This window comes from Magnolia sinica, chromosome 5 (genome assembly GCF_029962835.1).
Source record: "Magnolia sinica isolate HGM2019 chromosome 5, MsV1, whole genome shotgun sequence".
Classification (NCBI taxonomy): domain Eukaryota; kingdom Viridiplantae; phylum Streptophyta; class Magnoliopsida; order Magnoliales; family Magnoliaceae; genus Magnolia; species Magnolia sinica.
In genome coordinates, this window is record NC_080577.1 from 29,852,623 (window position 1) to 29,870,231 (window position 17,609).

The following is a 17,609-nucleotide window of genomic DNA, read 5'->3' on the forward strand; positions in this document are numbered from 1 at the left end:
TGGGTGAAATTTATGGTGCAGTCCGCCTTTTTAATGGCTAAGATTTTCTACACAGAAATGATAGGTGGGAAAGCGGGGAAGCATTAAAAGCAAAAGCTTACCTTGATTTGCAAATATAATCACTGCTCTATGAAAATCCACTGCTACCAAAAGTCCTAACACTACCAAAAAAGCTACAAAAATAGCTGAAAACTTGGAAAAGGAAAAGAGATGAAAAAGAACATCCAAACCTCAGCATGCAAGGATAGTTTATCTTCCCAAATAGATGGTGGTATCAACTGACGTTTCTGCTTAGTAGTTCGACAAGCTTACCTTTCTTCAGCTTCGAGTAACCTTTCACGCCACGAGATTTCGCAAGGGCCCGCAATTCAGGTAGTTTCAATGAGCTCAAATCAACGTCTTCTGTCGGTGACGGTTCCGTTATCTCATCATAAGCTTCCTCAGCATCAGAAGACTCAGACAGCTCATCAAACACTGCATCATCTTGCACATCCAAAGAAATGGGCTCTGGGTCCAGCTCAATTACATTCTTATTTCTCTTCCCCTGTGATTTTGGAGATGGACTTGGAGGGATATTCTCATCAGTGGAATAAACTGGTTGGTATTTTACTCTGGGTACAGGTGATTTACGTCGGAAATTTGATGCAGGCCGAGTAAAATGTGCAGTGCTCGGTTCTTGCACCTCATCTGTCGCGATGGTGTTTGTGTTGAAGAAATTCGAATTCTGTTCATCGTCAAATGGGCTGCTGTTTCTTTCGGGTTGCTCGAGGTTGAAGTCTTCACCACTGCTGCTTTTCTTCCCTTGCTTGACTGAGTGTTTTCGTAAGAGCTTGAGAAGGGAATCGACTGTCCCTCTCTCCCCTTGTGAGGCTTCAATCTTCTTCTCTTCTTTGATTGCAGCTCGTTCCCGGAGTTGGGCTTGGACCTTCCTGAATAGTTCAACAATCTCCTTCTCTCTCGGTCCAGGTGTTGCAGTAGCTTGAAACCTCGGGCTACCAGAAAGAGAGAGTAAAGGTCCGTTTTTGGAGGACAAAAACTCCGATTCTTCAAGGTTATCAGAGTTACTGTCTCTCTCTTGGTTGTGCCTGTTCTTGCCTCTGGAGAACCCATGTCCCTGTTTGTTTTGCCTTGAGAAGTCAGGGTTTCTTCTGTGGCCACCAGAGCTTGCAGTGCATACAAAAGATGGGCTTTTGGTGTCATAAAGTGGGTTATTTCTCAATAGTATCTTGACCCGTGAAAATGGTTTGTAGTCACGAGGACATGAATAAGATGACACAGCCACTCGTCCCGAAATTCCTGAGCATGGGAAACATCTCCCCTCAGATATTCCATAACCTGCACACACACAAAAAGAAAAGAAAGAAAGAATTCTTTATACCATAGAACACACTATCCATAACAGAAGATAATAGTGTTAGTTGTGTTGATCAAACTATATATATATATATATCATACCAACTCTTTGCTTATTATGGGTCTTTTTTTTTTTAATTGCCATTTTCATTACAGATTTTCTTAGTTGTTTGACATTGACCAAGACCTTTAAGAACAGAACACGTGTTGAATTTTTGTAGTTTAGAGCACTGTATGGTGAAGCCTTTTATAGCAATCCTAATCAAGAAACAACTGAAGCTCATTTTCAAGAGCCAAACTTCTTAACCTACCAGCCTGCTGGAGTAATTAATTTCCTTGTATGAAGGGACCAGGTTCCCATGGTTAATATTTTCAGTGTAACATGAACGCTCCATTTCTTAAAGTGTTGCAATGTAAAGAAAATGTCCCATTAGATTGACAGATACAACATGGGTTTATATGATTCATCAGTGTAGAACTAAATTCACAGGTGAAGAAAGTCGGGGAGTTTTCAATGTGCAGTAGTTTTGTATTACATTCAAGCTTCCAGAGCCACTCCGAACAAGGTTCTATACACGGTTAACCCTAAGCCTACTAAAACCAGGGTATGTTTCTATTACCGAAAATCCTCCTCAAACAAATTTGGTTCAGGTAGGGTCCTCCTGAATCCGTGCCCAGGAGGCTGCTGGCCAAGGGCACACTCCGGGATCTACTGCTACAATTTTTTTTCTTGAAGGGTGGGATCGACCTCTACAATACAACTAGTAAAACAAAATATAAGACACCTGCATGCATTTAAGTACTGGCTTGGAGTGTGACTCACCTGGGGACCAAAACGAGCACGACTCGGTCTGACTCGGTCCCGTTTAGGTCTTATATCAGCGTGGAAGCTTGTATTGTTTTGGACTGAAGCCAATACGACTCGGACAATATTGGGTTGTATCCAATGATATTTAAAACCAAATGCAACATCAAGAAGGTATGATCTCCTAATTTCCAGCTCTTCATCTCAGTCGCAAGTTAGTCACGCTGGACCTGTTTGGACTTATGGCACTCCTCCAAAAGTTGCTACATTTGCATGGCTCGTTGACAGGAACAAAATTTTGACCATCAATAACCTCCTCAAATGGGCAATGGTCCTCCCTAATGCCTGCCTCCTTTGCCTATGTGATGTGGAATCAGTGGACCACTTATTCATTGCAGCTTTGCATCGGAAGCCTGGAGCAGCTTCTTGGTCTCTTTCGGTGTTGTTTGGGTATGCCTTTTTCCATTGAAGGCTTATTTCAATCCTGGCATGCGGAAGCTCCAGAGAGCAAAAGCAGTTCAGGATGGAGGATTACTATGCTGCAGTCCTTTGGTTCATTTGGGCTGAAAGGAATAACCACTGTTTCAGGAATCAGAGATCCTCTCACTTTGGGGTTGTTTGCCGGGCTAAGCCTTGTATTAGGGACTGGATGCCTGACTAATCTTTTCCCTTCTTCCTAGGGTGGGGCTGCCTTTGTCTTGGGTTTGGGCTCCCCATTTATAGCTGGCCTTGCTTTGTATTTGGGGTTTGGACTCTCCTGTAATTGGGTTTTGTAGTTGGGATTTGTTTCCTTCTTTTTTTTTCGGCTTCAATAAATTCAGTATCTTTCAAAAAAAAAAAAAGAAGGTATAAGTATCGAAGTGTAATAAATCATTCATTTAGGGTCGAGTTCATATTGAAGTAATACCAAGCCTCTCCAAGGCACAACTCAAGTCAAACTTGGTGACTTGGATTCAAATCAATGATGCAGCTCAAGGGCTGATCTAGCCCCCAATAATTTATCCAGTGGTCTAAACATGTTCCAACCAGGGCCACATATGTGAGGAATGCATTGATTTGACGAGGGGGGGAAGCCGACATTGTGTAAAGTTGACATGGAGAAAGCATATGACCATGTGGACTAGGATTTCCTTCTTTATTCCATGCAAGGATGGGGTTAGCAGAGTGAAGTGGATTAGGTGGATCAAGGGCTGCATCTCATCAGCAGTGTTCTCTAATGGGTCAATGGGTCTCCATATTGCTCTTGAGTTCTTGAAGGTTCTGGTGAGGTGACCCTCTATCCCCAGCTTGTGGACGAGAGCTTGGAAATGCACTTGGGAAAAGCAGCTAACCTTGGATTCATTAAAGGCTCAGGCATTAGTTTGTCTATCTCCCACCTTCAGTTTCGCATTGATATGCTTGTCTCATGCAATGCAGATTTGGTTCAAGTAAAGTACTTGAAAGGAATTCTTAGATGTTTTGAGGTTGAATCGGGGCTTCAGATTAATGTTAGGAGAAGTGTAAAAGCTGGAGTTGAGACCAGCGAGGGATGTATTGAGGAGTTGGCGAACAGGATGGGATGCAGGAAAGACAGCCTTCCAATTAAATATCTTGGGCTGCCTCAAGGTGGCAAACACTTGAATTCAGGGTCTTTGAAACCCTATGGTTGAAAGGATACAGAAAAGAATGGCAGGTGAAGAAAATCTATTGATCATTTGGAGGCACAATTGTAGTAATTAAATTGGCTCTGGCAAATCTCCCAGTGTCTTATCTCTACAGGATGCTGCTGAAGATAGCAAAGTAACACTTAAAAGTTGAAAGGGATTTTCCACGAGAAAGAAAATGAGGGCCGTGAAACCCTCCTTATTGAATGGAAGTGCAAAAAATCAAAGAGAAATGAGAGGGTTGGGAGTGGGAGATGTGAGAGAGAAAAATCTGGGCCCTTCTGAGCAGATGCTGGTGGCGGTTTAGTGAAGAGCAAGAAGTGCTATGGAAATCTGTGATCCATTGGAAATATGGTGCATCTGAAGGGGGTTGCTTTCCTGGAAATCCTAAGAGGAACAGACCTTCAGATGGGTAGAAAGCCATAGGTTGGGAAGAGCAAACCTCGTTGTAAGTTGCAATATCTCCCAAAGAATGGGCGGCCTGCTCAGTGGAGGAATCCAATACTCTCGGGTCATCGCGAGAGATTGAGATTCTGGCATGATCCTTTTGTTCACAATACCACTCTAGCAGAGTCTTTCGCCACTCTCTTCAAGCTGTCCACTAATAAGGATGCATTGATTGCAGGATGCTATGATACCAATGGTGGTGCGGTACATTGGAATGTGACTATGTGTCAGAATCTCTATGAGGAGAAAGTTGCATCCTTTAGAAGGCCGATGGAGAAGCTCTATAATACACGTGGTTAGTTCCAAAGCCAATAGGAAAGTTTGGAAATGTACAAAGGACTACCACTTCTCTCCAAAGTCTTTTTTGGACTCCATATCAGCTTGCTAAAACATGGGTCAAGAATCTCTATCAATGATGCTCCATCTCTGCTCACTAGACTGTGGGTCATGAATGTGCCACTGAGGATTGCAATGGCAAACAGAGTGCTCACAGCTGATGACCTTAAGAAAAGTAATATGGCAGTTCCAAACAGGTGTTTGATGTGAGAGGAGGAAAAGTCGGGCAATCACCTTTTTCTTCATTGCAAAGCGGACAGCTGTTCAAGGAAGTTTATACTCAGCAGATGTGTTCTTTATTTGATGACTGATGCCACCTTTTTAGATCTGTTTGATGGATGGGGGAAAGGTCACTTCTCTCCTAGAGGTTCTATCCTTAGGAAAATTGTGTCATTTGCTATTATGTGGCCAATCTGGAAGAAGGCAGATCGTAGAAGGCAAAGAAGCTAGGGTGGAATGCTTGATTACAGCAGTTCAGTTAATGGTGGTGGACTGGGATGTGCACTTGCCCAAGTTCAGAGGAATCTCTGTATCAGAACTCACTGCTGACTGAACTGTCAATTGCCAAGGAACCCCTTAGATCCCTGCTCGCACAGTGGGGCTACAGATGCTTATTTCTTCACTTCTGCAATCAACGCATCCTTATTAGTAACTGTTTTTTAATACCTTGGCTCCTTTGGGAATGATAGCTCAACATCTCTGCTTTTTACCTGCTGCATTTGGAGTGACTTTGTTTTAATAAAATCCAGTAGAAAAAATAAAAGTTTTTGAGAGGGTCTTCTCTTGTAGGGTGTGGTTATCAAAATCCTAGAGGTAATCTCCACCTTTTGCTAGTGTTTCCTTCTCCTTCGTCTCCTTTTAATGGAATTTTTAACGTTGTGTTTAGGATTATGTGGATTAGATGACTGATTTGTGCAATCAGCCTCCTACGTTGCACCAATCAACCTGGTTTTCGAACCATACCTCGATCCCTCTACAAGCACTGCACTGAACCATCTAACATGTTTTGGATAAGATTTCTTACCTGTCCAAGTCCAAAACCAGCTCCTAATCAAATATAGATGTTTCCATATGCAATTTGCTGTACTTCTCTACCCACCAAATATTTGCTACATCTCTATTTTAACTTCGGATTCTTCCATTTTTATTGTCAGCGGAAATTTTAAACATGTAATGTTTTCAAATGAAATCTGGAATCCCATCTCATATAAGAAGAACCATCTTCATGGAAAAGGGACCGAAAAGGTATGAAAATTCACCAACCTATTGAACGATGTCAACTTGCTAGTTTGCAAAAAAGAGGATCCTAGATATCAATCCCCACTGTGCCAAGATACATCTCTTCATCAACATTCAGTAGACATACCAATTAAAGCTAAGGGCAGGCAAGAACTGCGACAATGTCTAATAAGAGCATTTACTTGATCAACATTGATAAATAAAATCCATCATACCACATTTACTGTGAAATTTAACAGTGTCATTCTATTAAATTCAAAATAGTTTTTAATATTGTAGATGCAGCTACTTTGCTATGAGAAATATCTGGTGAACAAAAATTGTAAACTTTTTTACCCATTTACTCCATGAATTATAAATCGATGTAGATGTTTTAAGGATAGATCTGGCACATTCCAAAGCTTATACTTGGAAGACCATAAGCACAGAGAATCAATCTAAAACTAGAAATTATTAGAAAGTTCAAAATCAATGGAACTCATCAAATCTCAAGATACAATAACATCTAAAAGTCTAAGGGTGTAGTGAGGACCAAAAAACTTACAATCTTCTCATGAAACATCAATGTAACAAATTCAGTAAGATATCAAGGAGAAAAACAAAGCAAAAAATCCCAAACCACAGTAAAACTGAAAGAGCCAATTGTAATTATTCATCCAATATAGTGGACCTATTAAAATTCCACAACATATAAATCAAACTTCCTGATTCCCATACTCATCAATTTAAACCTACTCACACAGAAATAGCAAAGAAACAAAGACCAAAATAGCATTACAATATAGACTATTGAGGAGCTATCAAGAATCACAGTGTGCAAAAACACCTTAACAAGTGAAGCTATATATAGCATCAATTGCATAAATATACAAAAGTATACAAAAAGATCAACTGATGCATGACGGTCTAAACGAAAATGCATGAGTGAGCACATAAATTATCCAGTGAAATAAACTAAGCAAATCAATTGAAATATTCAACATTCCACATCATATTAAAGACAATAACAAAGGAAACATGCAATGGTTGAAGACCATCATCACAATCTTGCAGTACCGTATTCAAATCATGCGTGGATTAGATCCGACGAGGGATGGGACCTCCCGATCTTGCATGATTTCAATTCAACAGTCAATGTAGCTTTTCTAGTCCAGGAAATCAAATGATTTCTGGAATAGGGACAACTGGAAAATCTAAGAGAGGGTTGTGATCAATTCTCAAATTTTCAGGGTAAGGGGACTTCAAATAATCTAATTGTAAACAGTAGCAATCAAAGAATACTAGGCATAGAAAGAGAAGAAGAAGGTCGGAGGGTTAGAAACAAAATTTATAAGAAGAAGAGATTAGGGGAAGAGAAGAAATTACCACAGAGAGAAAGGAGAAGGAGGCACCAAGCTTTCATTTACATATATATATATATATATATATATCATACAGTTTAGGGTAGAAAACACCATATTTATAAAATTCGTATAAAAAATGACTAAACTATCCCTATAACAAAAAAAAATAAAAATTGTTCTTCTATATAGTCTTCTAACTCATCCTACATGTGTCCTCCTAATGTGGGGCCCTCAATTAATACAGGGACACGTGTAAGGTCTTCAAAATCCCCTTGGTTGTGCCACAAACTATCATCGAGGCATAAAGATGCATTCGTCGGCCGCCTTCGTCTTTGATAAACTTTGAAAGGTCTAATGTCTTTATCAACTCCCTTTAAAGTTTATCAATAATGGCACGATGATGGTTCATGGCACAACCAATAAGGATTTTGAAGACCTTACACATGTCCCTGAATTAATTGAAGGCCTCACATTAGGAGGACACACGTGTAGGATGAGTTAGAAGATCATACGAAGGAACAATTTTTTTTTTTATAGGGATAGTTTAGTTATTTTTATCCGAATTTTATAAATATGATGTTTTCTACCCTAAACCGTATTGTGTTTTTTTTTAAATGAAAGCTTGGTGCTTTCTTCTCTTTTCTATTCATGTCAATTTCTTCTCTTTCCGTAATCTCCTTTTCTTATAAATTTTGTTTCTAACCCTCTAACCTTCTTCTTCTCTTTCTATACCTAGCATTCTTTGATTGCTACTATTTACAATTAAATTCTTTGAAGTCCCCTTACCCTAAAAATTTGAGAATTGATCCCAATCCTCTCTTAGATTTTTCAGCCATCCCTATTCCAGAAATCATTTGATTTGTTGGACTAGAAAAGTTGCATTGACTATTGTATTGAAACCATGCAAGATCGGAAGGTCTCATCCCTCGCCAGATCTAATCCACGCATGATTTGAATATGATACTGCAGGATTGTAATGATGGTCTTCAACCATTGCATGTTTTCTTTGTTATTATATTTAATATGATGTGGAATGTTGAATATTTCAATTAATTTGCTTAGTTTATTTCACTAGATAATTTCTGTGCTCACACATGCATTCTAGTTTAGACCGTCCTGCATCAAATTTCTTTGATGCAGGACAATTAACCACTTGCTCTAAAAGCTCGAACTGTTAGAGCATGGCGATTTAATCCATTTATCTCATAGCTTAGGCCCCAAATCACACGAGTACTGCCTCACACGGGTGGGGCCTACCTCACACAAGCCACCCGCCTCACACGAGCCGCCCACCTCGAGTGTGCCCTTGCATCCCACTCGAACCGGGTGTGAAAATGCCCCTGCATTAATCACCTCCGGTGAGGAGTCTCAAACATAAGACATCTCGCTCTGATACCACTTTGATGCAAGACACCACTTGCTCTACAAGCTCGAACTGTTAGAGCATGGCGAATTAATCCCTTTATCTCATAGCCTGGGCCCCACATCCTATGGGTTAGGACCTCAGTCGAACCCCCCTCATGGCCTCAAATCATATGGGTACCACCTCACACGAGCCACCCACCTCACATGGGCCACCCACCTCGAGTGTGCCCCTGCATCCCACAGGCAACCCCACTCGAGCTCGGTGTGAAAATGCCCCTGCATTACCAACATCTTAAACTAACATCAAAACGCACAAAATCAATTAGTAGATGAAAATGCAAGGTATTTCATAACGGTAACCATAGTTATAATGCCCACCACCATTGCCATTATGATACAAGCCGTAACAACCGCTATGGCCGTCATTACTGACTCTCCTTTTTTTCAAATATATATATATCGGCTGCCATCAGTCATTTTTTCCGTTATGGCTGTGACGACCGTATAACGCCCCACAGATGCCAACGTTACCGTTAAGTAATGGCCATTATAACACACCATGTGAAAATGTTTAGATTGCCACACAATCAAGGTGTTCCATATCAGTAATGATAGACGTAATGGCCACTATTGTTACCATTACGATACAGGCTGTAATGGTCGTTATGGCCTTTTTTTTTTCCTTTTTTCTTTTTGAAATATCTGTTTTGGGGCCACTACACGTCATTTTTTCTGTAATGCCCATTACGGCCCTATAACGCATAACGGTTATGACTATTACCGTTATGTAATGGTTGTCATGTAACTGTTTTGGCATACCGTCCGCACAATATTACATGCCCTTAAATACAATATTTTTATATTAAACTTCTAGAAAAGCATGATTCATGTATCTAAACAAATGTCTATGACTCACTTGCAGAAACAACTAAAAGAAAGAAATTGCGTCTTTCACATCAATATAAACAAAGCAAAATCTTAAAATATTGACACACGATACAAGCACACAGGGCAAATTGGAGAAAGCTGCCACCGAACTTCTAACCAATTTCAAACAAGCCAAATTTCACAAGCATTTCTACATCATAAAACCTATTAATTTCGGGTGGTAGCTTAGGATGAATCTTGATGATGGCTTCAGTTGATTCCTGGTAGAAACAAAATTCTTACCATAGATCATTTGAGGAAGAGAAATATGGACATTACTAATATTTACATTTTACACAATCGGGGTGAGGAGACAACAGACCATTCTGCATTACAAGTTTTTGACCTTCAAAGATTTATTGGATGATGCTAAGACGGATCCAAGAATTTTTCCAAGCATGGCATGGAGTAAGACTTGGAAGGAGAGAAACAAATATTGATTAGGGGTTTTGGGAAAAGCATCACCTATTGGTAACATTAAGGATTTTGGAATTGGAAACCCAGAAAGATGGTGATTGTGCATCTACAATTCTGTTGTCTGTTGATTTTTTTTTTCTGAAAGATGATGCAATTTATTAAGGCCAAAGAACAGAAAGGAAAAGGGAAAACAAACAAACAAAAACTAGGTGCAACTATGTGAACCTTCCATGCATCTATATGGGCCTTCCACTAGGGGGAAATTGACCGCTGCCTCATTATTGGATCCAATTATTAAGAGGTTGAAGAAGATGTCAACTAGGTGGAAAGGGACATATCTTTAGGGAGGAAAATTACCGTTATTAAGGCTTCCTTCTCAAACCTCCTGGTCTATTTTCTATCACTTTTCAAGATTCCAGCTATAGTGGCATCAAGAATCAAGCATCTTCATAGGAACTTTTTGTGGGAAGGGAGAGAGTCCGGATGTAAATTTCACCTTATAAATTAGAGGGACATGCAAAAACCAGTGACAAAAGGTGGCCTTGGAATTGTTAATGATAGGCAAAGGAATTGGACTCTCCTAAATGGTGGTGGAGGTTTGTGGAAGAACTAAGTGCCCCATGGAGGAATGTAATTGTTGGCGAACATCATGCATGCAGGGGTGGGTGGTTTCAAAGCACTTATGTTTCTTCAAGAGGATCTGGGGTGTGAAAAGCCATTAGCAAGATGGGGTAGCAATTTGAAGGAGCCAACAAGGACATTTCAAGCAGAGTCCAAGGAAGTCACTATCAGTTTAGTAAAGGCGACAAAGTTCAGTTTTGAATGGACGGCAGATAGACAATGTCCTGCTTGCAACTTAATATCAGGCTTTGCTCATGCTCACGATGGAAAAAAGGGTGAGAAGGTCCAGGACTGTTACGAATTGGTAGCGATACAAAAGGAAACAGCCACCAAGTAGTGGATTCTCGGCAAAATCACTTTTTTCAGTGTACCGTGGAACGGCTCTTTTCCCCCTTGTGCTTCAGTTTGGAAGGCTCTAACACCTTCAAGAGTTAAAGCATTTGCTTGGGTGGGCTACAAAGATGCAATTCTGTACTTGCTCATTTTGGAGTTTCTTGGACTTCCCATAACTTCATTGGAACGCGCTATGCAAGCCGAATTTTTGTCAAAAAAATTTGAGTCCAAATAAAAAGTTATAACCTAACACAGAAAGCTATAAGCGATCCAGTCATTGGTATCCCATATGGAGCTTGCTTTTAGTGGTGTATGTCATTTAAAGGTTGAAAGGAGATTCTTTGGAAGATTCTTCGGAATATTATGGGGATTGTGGAAGGGGAGAAATAGAAGAATTTTTTCGGATAAGTCCTCCTCGGAGGATTCCATAAGATGAAGGATTCTTGACATGATCATTAGCTAGACAATGCAGGCAGGATTCCATGATTGTTCAATAGACAACCATTCTAGGAGTTTGGGAAGGGATTTAGAAAGCCGAAGTTCGAAGGCTAGCTCTGTATGGGGTTCTCGGGCTGTTTTGTTGCCTTTTTATGAGCTACCCTTTTCTTTGATGACTAGTGGTGGAGTGACAAGAGGGTCACTTGTTGTATTGGTGATCAGGACATCCAACTATTTAGAATATACCAAAGAAGGAGGAGATTGGCCCAGTCTTCACTTTGGCTCGATGAATTCTACATGGACCTGGGTGGGCCACACTGAGGACTTGACGACCCCATATGCATGATTGTGCATCTTACATTAGGAAGATGCATGCAAGCTGCTTCTTTGAAGAGTTTTGGCCGTTGGATTGCAAGGACACGACGATTGGACCATTGGATCATGTGAATCCTTCGATCGAGCAGTTGGATAATTGTGATCCTTGATCATTTTGGTCATTAGTACTAGGATTAGCTGATTTTATGTTTTTTTTATAGTTATTTAAAGTTTAGGACGAGTTATTTTCATTTCATTGCATCATGGGACGTGAGGTATGTTTTTTTAAGTGAGGATTATTTTTTTCAAAACACGCGTTGAGACTATAAGGGGGGGGCAGCCATAGCCCATAATGATGGAATGAAAAAGCCTTTTTTTTGCTTGAAAGAGCTTTCTCTCATGTGATTTGAGAATCTCTTGTGAAAATAGACTATTTGGTGTGCATCCAAAGGTGTGAAACCTAGTTATCATTTTCATCTCTATCTTATTCTCTTCTAAAAAAGTATTTTTTTTATTCACATCTCTTCTCAAATCCTTCTTCTCTACCACTTTTCTTCTATAAACCCTAAATCCCTTTACTCTTTCCTTCTAAACCTAAACCAATTACCTAAATCCATCTTTTTCTAGCCATCACTCAACCAAACCCAACCCGTCACTAGGGGTGTACACGAACCGAGCTAGCTCAATTAGCTCGCTCGACTCGACTCGAAAAAGCTCGATTCGACTCGGTTCGAAGCTGAGTTCGAGCCGAGTCGAGCTGATTTTTTGAGCTCAAAAATGAGTTCGAGCAGGCCCCAGCTCAACTCGACTCGGATCGAATCCAGCTCGAATCGAACTCGGATCGAACCAGTTCGGTGACTCGGTTACTTTGCCATTGATGTTGCTCACCAACTATTTGATAAAATGACTCAACGAAATGTGGCTGGTGGCAAGGCAGGTTTGGGGAGAGAGCGTGTTCACTTTTGAAGACCAACTACAAATATGGTTTGGATTTTGCTTTTGTATGCAATGTTAGCATCTGTGCCCCCCTCAATAGATGCTTATGCGGTACACTTTTTGGGCCTGTTTGGATATGAGGAATCCACGATGTTGACATGGATAGCTGTTGTGATTATCTTTTCAGCACTAGCCAAGTGGATTTAAAAAGGGTGTTGTTTGGATAGTAAATGAAATATGAGACTTATTAGATATTAGTCATTTTATATCTTGAGCAAGGTAATGTAGACGAGAGTAACACTGTTGTAGACGGAACTACTGGTTACTTTGCTAGGCCGTAGTTTTCTTTGTAGTCAAAACAACAAAAAACCAACAGAGAAGAGAAACGTTTCCTTCTCGTCTTCATGTGAATTACTTGTGTCTAGGGGTGCACATCGAGTCGAACCGAGTCGAGAGTTTTCTTTGTAGTTGGTGGGGCTGTCATGAAACAAATACCTTTTTTTTCCCTTTTTTTTTGGGTTTTTATGTTACTTAGAAGGTGTTTGATAAAATACTTGTAAAACCATTGCCCCTGTTTGTCAAACAGTGGGATTTTGAAGTTGTAGTTCAGGTGTTTGTGGAAATGCCTTAATGGCGAACTCAACTTGATCTTGGCTTGAACTCGGCCTGAGCTGGCCCGAGTTGCTGACCGAACCGAGCCGAGCTGGCCAGTCAGGCTCGAGGATCGAGCCGAGTCGAGTTCGAGTTGAGGTCAGCCAGTGTTCGAGCCGAGTCGAGCTGAGGCCAGCTCGACTCGGTTCAACTCGATGCACACCCTACTCGTCACCACCGGCCCCACACATACGGATAGGGCCGTACAACCGTACGGTCAGCCCCTTCCCTCCCTTTTCTTCCCTTTCTTCCCTTTCCTCAATACATCTCCCTATCCCATAAACCCTAGCCTAAAACCCTAATCCACAATTCCCTACGAAACCCTATTCCCCCAATCCCCTACAAAACCCTAAATCCTTAATTCCCAAATACTAAATCTCCCATTTTTCCTAAAATTCCCAAAACCCCTTGAAACCCTAACCCTAGAATTGCGCAAATCTACCCATTGAATTATAACCATACCTATGCTAACGTGAGAGTTCCAATCTCTCATTGGGCCTTAGATTTTCATACTTTTGTGGTTTATGCTTGTGTGGGATTGTGATTTAATGTAAATCTGAATTTTATTATCTATTTGGTACTCTTTTAATCATGGTAGAATTGCATGTTATTATATTTGCCTTACTTTGATTAATCTGTTAATAATCTCCTACTTCTAAATGGTTAAATCACATGTCTTGCATCAATTGGCCATTGCTAATTGCTACCTTTGCATTGTTTTTCTTTTTTCCACAATAAAGTTTGCAATCTTTCAAAAAGAAAGAAACAAATGTTTGGCGACTTTTGTTACTTGTGGTCATTTGGTCAATTTGGAATGAACATAATAAAAGAATATTCAAAAACAAAGTGAAGCAGATGGAGGTTGTGTTAAGAAGGGCTTTAAGTTCAGCACCAGGGATCAACGAGCTCCAAAGCAACACAAGGGTATTCATTGAAGAAGCAGAAGCTCAGAATGATGGATTACTTTAAGACCATCACCCATTATTTTGAATTTAATTTTGGTCATGTAGTGTGTTTCCCTAACCTCTTGGGCCCTATCAAATACCAATTGAATCAATGTTAATAATCCAACAAAAATAATCAGAAAAAAAGAAGCAGAAGAAGAAGAAGAAAAGGCCATTGAACTTCAACCCATATCAACATCCCATAAACAACAGAAATTTTAACAAAAGAAAACACAAACTCCATCTTCCGGAACTCTTCTAGCTCAGTCGTCCGGGTAGTTAGGGCGATTAAGTAGGATGTAGTGGATTGGGCCTCTTGTTCAAAGAATATTGACACTTGTAAATTGTCTTCTTTTTTGGGGTTGTAGCTGATTTCTTTGGCTGCATTCTTTTCTGCCTCTTGGCAGTTTTCTAATAATAGCTTTGTCACCTTTCAAAGAAATAATTTAAATAATTACAAAAAACAACTCAATTGAATCCTGAAGACCCATTCACAAAACTTGGACAAAAAACTAACATATCATGCTTCCCATAAATGCAAATTTCAGCCAAATCAGATTCCATAATCCACTTGGAGTTCCACATCAAAAAATTTAAGAAAGAAACTTGACTTCAAAAAGCTATGTACCATCACCAATAAATGCTAACTTAACCAAAATTCCCAATAAAATTCTCATGACCCGTTCAGTGAAACAATAGCAAAAGACACATTTACAGTAGTACAAGTAATCGAATTCATGCACCAAGTTATGAAATCATGAAAGTCACTGAACTTCATAAAACCATGTTATCAATTTTACCAGAAATTCACACAGCTAATAACAAGCCCTCAAAAACCATATTTGCTGAAGCAAATTTTTTTTTTAAACATCCAAGTCTTACTATGAGCAATCAAATTCATCTATTAAACCATAAAGCCCAAGAAACCACTGAATTTGTAGAAACCAATATACCGATCTCCTTACAAGTGCAAAAGAGGAATAACCACCTACAACTGGCAGTGCACTACAACCAATTTTTTATGCCTTCAGAGTATCTCTTTCCAATTTTCAAAGGACCAGACTGTTATCCCGGAATGGAACAGCCCACTCACCAGAACGGCTCAGGTGACTATGAACCCATTTCTGGTAGGAAACCATTCAAACCATCCAAGTCACCGGGTCTAGCCAGTAGGGTCACTTTGTCTGGGCCAACGGCCTAAGTCAAAGGGTAAAACCTTTATTTCATGCATGATCATCATCCAAACCTTGTCCCAAGTCCCAACTAATTACAGGAATCCAGTTACACCAATCCAGTCTATCACGGACCATATCCTTGGTAAAACCAGATGTTCTTAAGTCTTTTCTTACTGCCACCACCCACATCCTTTTGGACCTTCCCCTTGCCGTCTCAGAGCCTTCAACTTGAATTGACTCACACTTTGTAAGCGGGGTAGTTCTAGGTCTCCATTGCACATGGCCAAACAATCTTAGTATACTTTCCCTTGTACTATTACCTAATGGTGCTACTCATAAGTTCCTTCGAATGCTTTCATTCCTAAATCAATCCTTGTTTCTCTTGCTACTCATCCATCTCAACATCCTCATTTCCGCTACACTCATCCTATGAACATGTTGTTCCTTGACTGGCCAACATTCTATTCATTTGTAGTGTCACAGGTCCAATGGGTTGGACTGCTCTGAACTGACCCAGCCACAAGAACAGGTTGTGTCCGGTCCCTCACAAGCCCAGACATCAATCTTCCAACGAATACCCTGAAACTAAAAGAAGACCCACAAAATAAAAATAAAAATCCCCAATACCCATTAGCCGGAATAACACAACAACAAAAATAAAAATAAAAAATCCACACACACACAGAAAGAGAACCCAAGAAATCGACTCAACTTCAAAAACCTGCATATCAATCTTCCAACAAATGCCCAAAAACTAATAAAAGACCCGCAAAACAAATCAACCCCCCAACACCCATTTGCAGGAACAACACCAAAAAACCCCACACACAGGCAAGTACAGTACAGAACCCAAGAAGTCGACTGAACTTCAAAAACCCACATACTTAAATGCAAAAATACTAAGAGAAAACCCACAAAACTAATCAAAGCTTCAATACCCATTTGCAGAAACAGTACAGAACATTCAATTCTGGTGGGAAATCTAGTCCAGGTTTCTCAGCTTGGCAGAAAGAAAGGAATTTTTAATTTTTTTTTAAATGTAAGATGGATGTGAAAAAAAAGAAAAGGAAAAAGGAGAGGTCTCATGATACAAGATGAAAAGGCACCTGGAACGTGGTTGGAAATGAGATTCCCTCGAGACATCGCTCGACGAATTTGAGAAGTGGGGTTTCAATGACGAGCCTGCGTTTTATCGTATTTCGCTCCACAATAGAAATTGGAACGTGGATTACGTCCAGCGCGCTTGATGCTCCCTACTACCGCCAATGAAAAAGATCGCGGATGGCCTTCGATCCCGAGTAGGAAACTAGGTGGCCAAACGTGATGTTTTTTAAGAAATCTGCCTCATCTAAGACCTTCTGTGGGGCCCACCGTGATGTAAATGGTTTATCCACTCCGTTCAACGATTTTTTCATATCATTTTAAGACATGAACCAAAAAAGTAAGTAGGTACAAGGCTTAAGTGGACCACAAAGTGAAGATTGAACTTCCACCCTTAAAAACTTCTTGGGAGCTGGAGAAGTTTCGAATCAAGCTGATATTTGTGTTTTCACTTCATCCACGTCTACATGACCTTATTTGTAGGTTGGATGGTAATAAAACATCACTTTGGCCCTTAGAAAGGTTTCAACGGTGGGTGTCATTATCAGTGCATCTTCCTTTGGTGTGGTCCAGGGAGCTATGGACCTACCTCATTTTTAGTATCTGACCTTAAAATGATAGGATAAAAGCGGTGAACGGAGTGGATAAAATGGGGTAGGACGCAATCCACGTCCCATACCAAGGGTTTGGATGGCATATAAATATCAAGCGTATCCAGGATGGAAGCTTTTGATATAAGTATTTTCCTATTACCTTTCTCTTGTCATGCAGCCCACTTAGTTTTTGATCTACGGTCGTGTGTTAACATGAGTTGGTAAAATGGATGGATAGGATGGATTTCTCACAAACATCGCCCTGGCCCATCTAACTTCCAACCATACAAAACTTTCGAGTTACCTGGCACCAATTTGCAAAAGTTATTGCCTTCGAAAGTTATATAGGACCGGCTAAGGCGTCATGTGAAATCCACCGTGTCTATCACTATCTCTGACTCATGTTAGGATATGATAAAAAAATAATAATAATTAGCCAAATCTAATATTAAAATGGGCCATATTACCAATAACAATTGATGATCTTAAGGCCCACCAAGATGTTTATATGCCATCCAAATTGGTCGTAAGGTTACTTTAATTGAGAATAACTGGAAATACGAAATTAGCCTGATCCAAAACTTATCCTGCCCTAATAAAGGTTTTTATGGTGGGTATTCCATCCTC

General features: G+C 40.1%; 1 protein-coding gene and 1 long non-coding RNA gene across 2 annotated transcripts; both read right to left on the reverse strand.

Annotated features, from left to right (window-relative positions):
* Positions 1 to 77: 77 nt before the first annotated feature.
* On the reverse strand, positions 78 to 16,574 carry LOC131245880 (rho-N domain-containing protein 1, chloroplastic). Its single transcript, XM_058245629.1, has 2 exons — positions 16,395 to 16,574; positions 78 to 1,335 (listed from the first exon to the last, which is right to left on the reverse strand). The coding sequence occupies exons 1-2, from the start codon at positions 16,429 to 16,431 to the stop codon at positions 275 to 277; spliced, it is 1,098 nt and encodes a 365-aa protein (XP_058101612.1). The 5' UTR covers positions 16,432 to 16,574; the 3' UTR covers positions 78 to 274.
* LOC131245881 (uncharacterized) lies at positions 2,941 to 7,235 on the reverse strand. Its single transcript, XR_009171028.1, has 2 exons — positions 6,384 to 7,235; positions 2,941 to 6,046 (listed from the first exon to the last, which is right to left on the reverse strand). It is a non-coding gene; the product is annotated as an uncharacterized LOC131245881 (long non-coding RNA).
* Positions 16,575 to 17,609: the final 1,035 nt, after the last annotated feature.

Bases quoted from the DNA above. Each gene is read 5' to 3' on its own strand.
- LOC131245880 (XM_058245629.1), bottom strand. From the start codon at position 16,431: ATGTCTCGAGGGAATCTCATTTCCAACCACGTTCCAG. The intron at 1,336-16,394 runs GTGCCTTTTCAT...GTGTGTGTGCAG, and splicing joins CATTTCCAACCACGTTCCAG to GTTATGGAATATCTGAGGGG.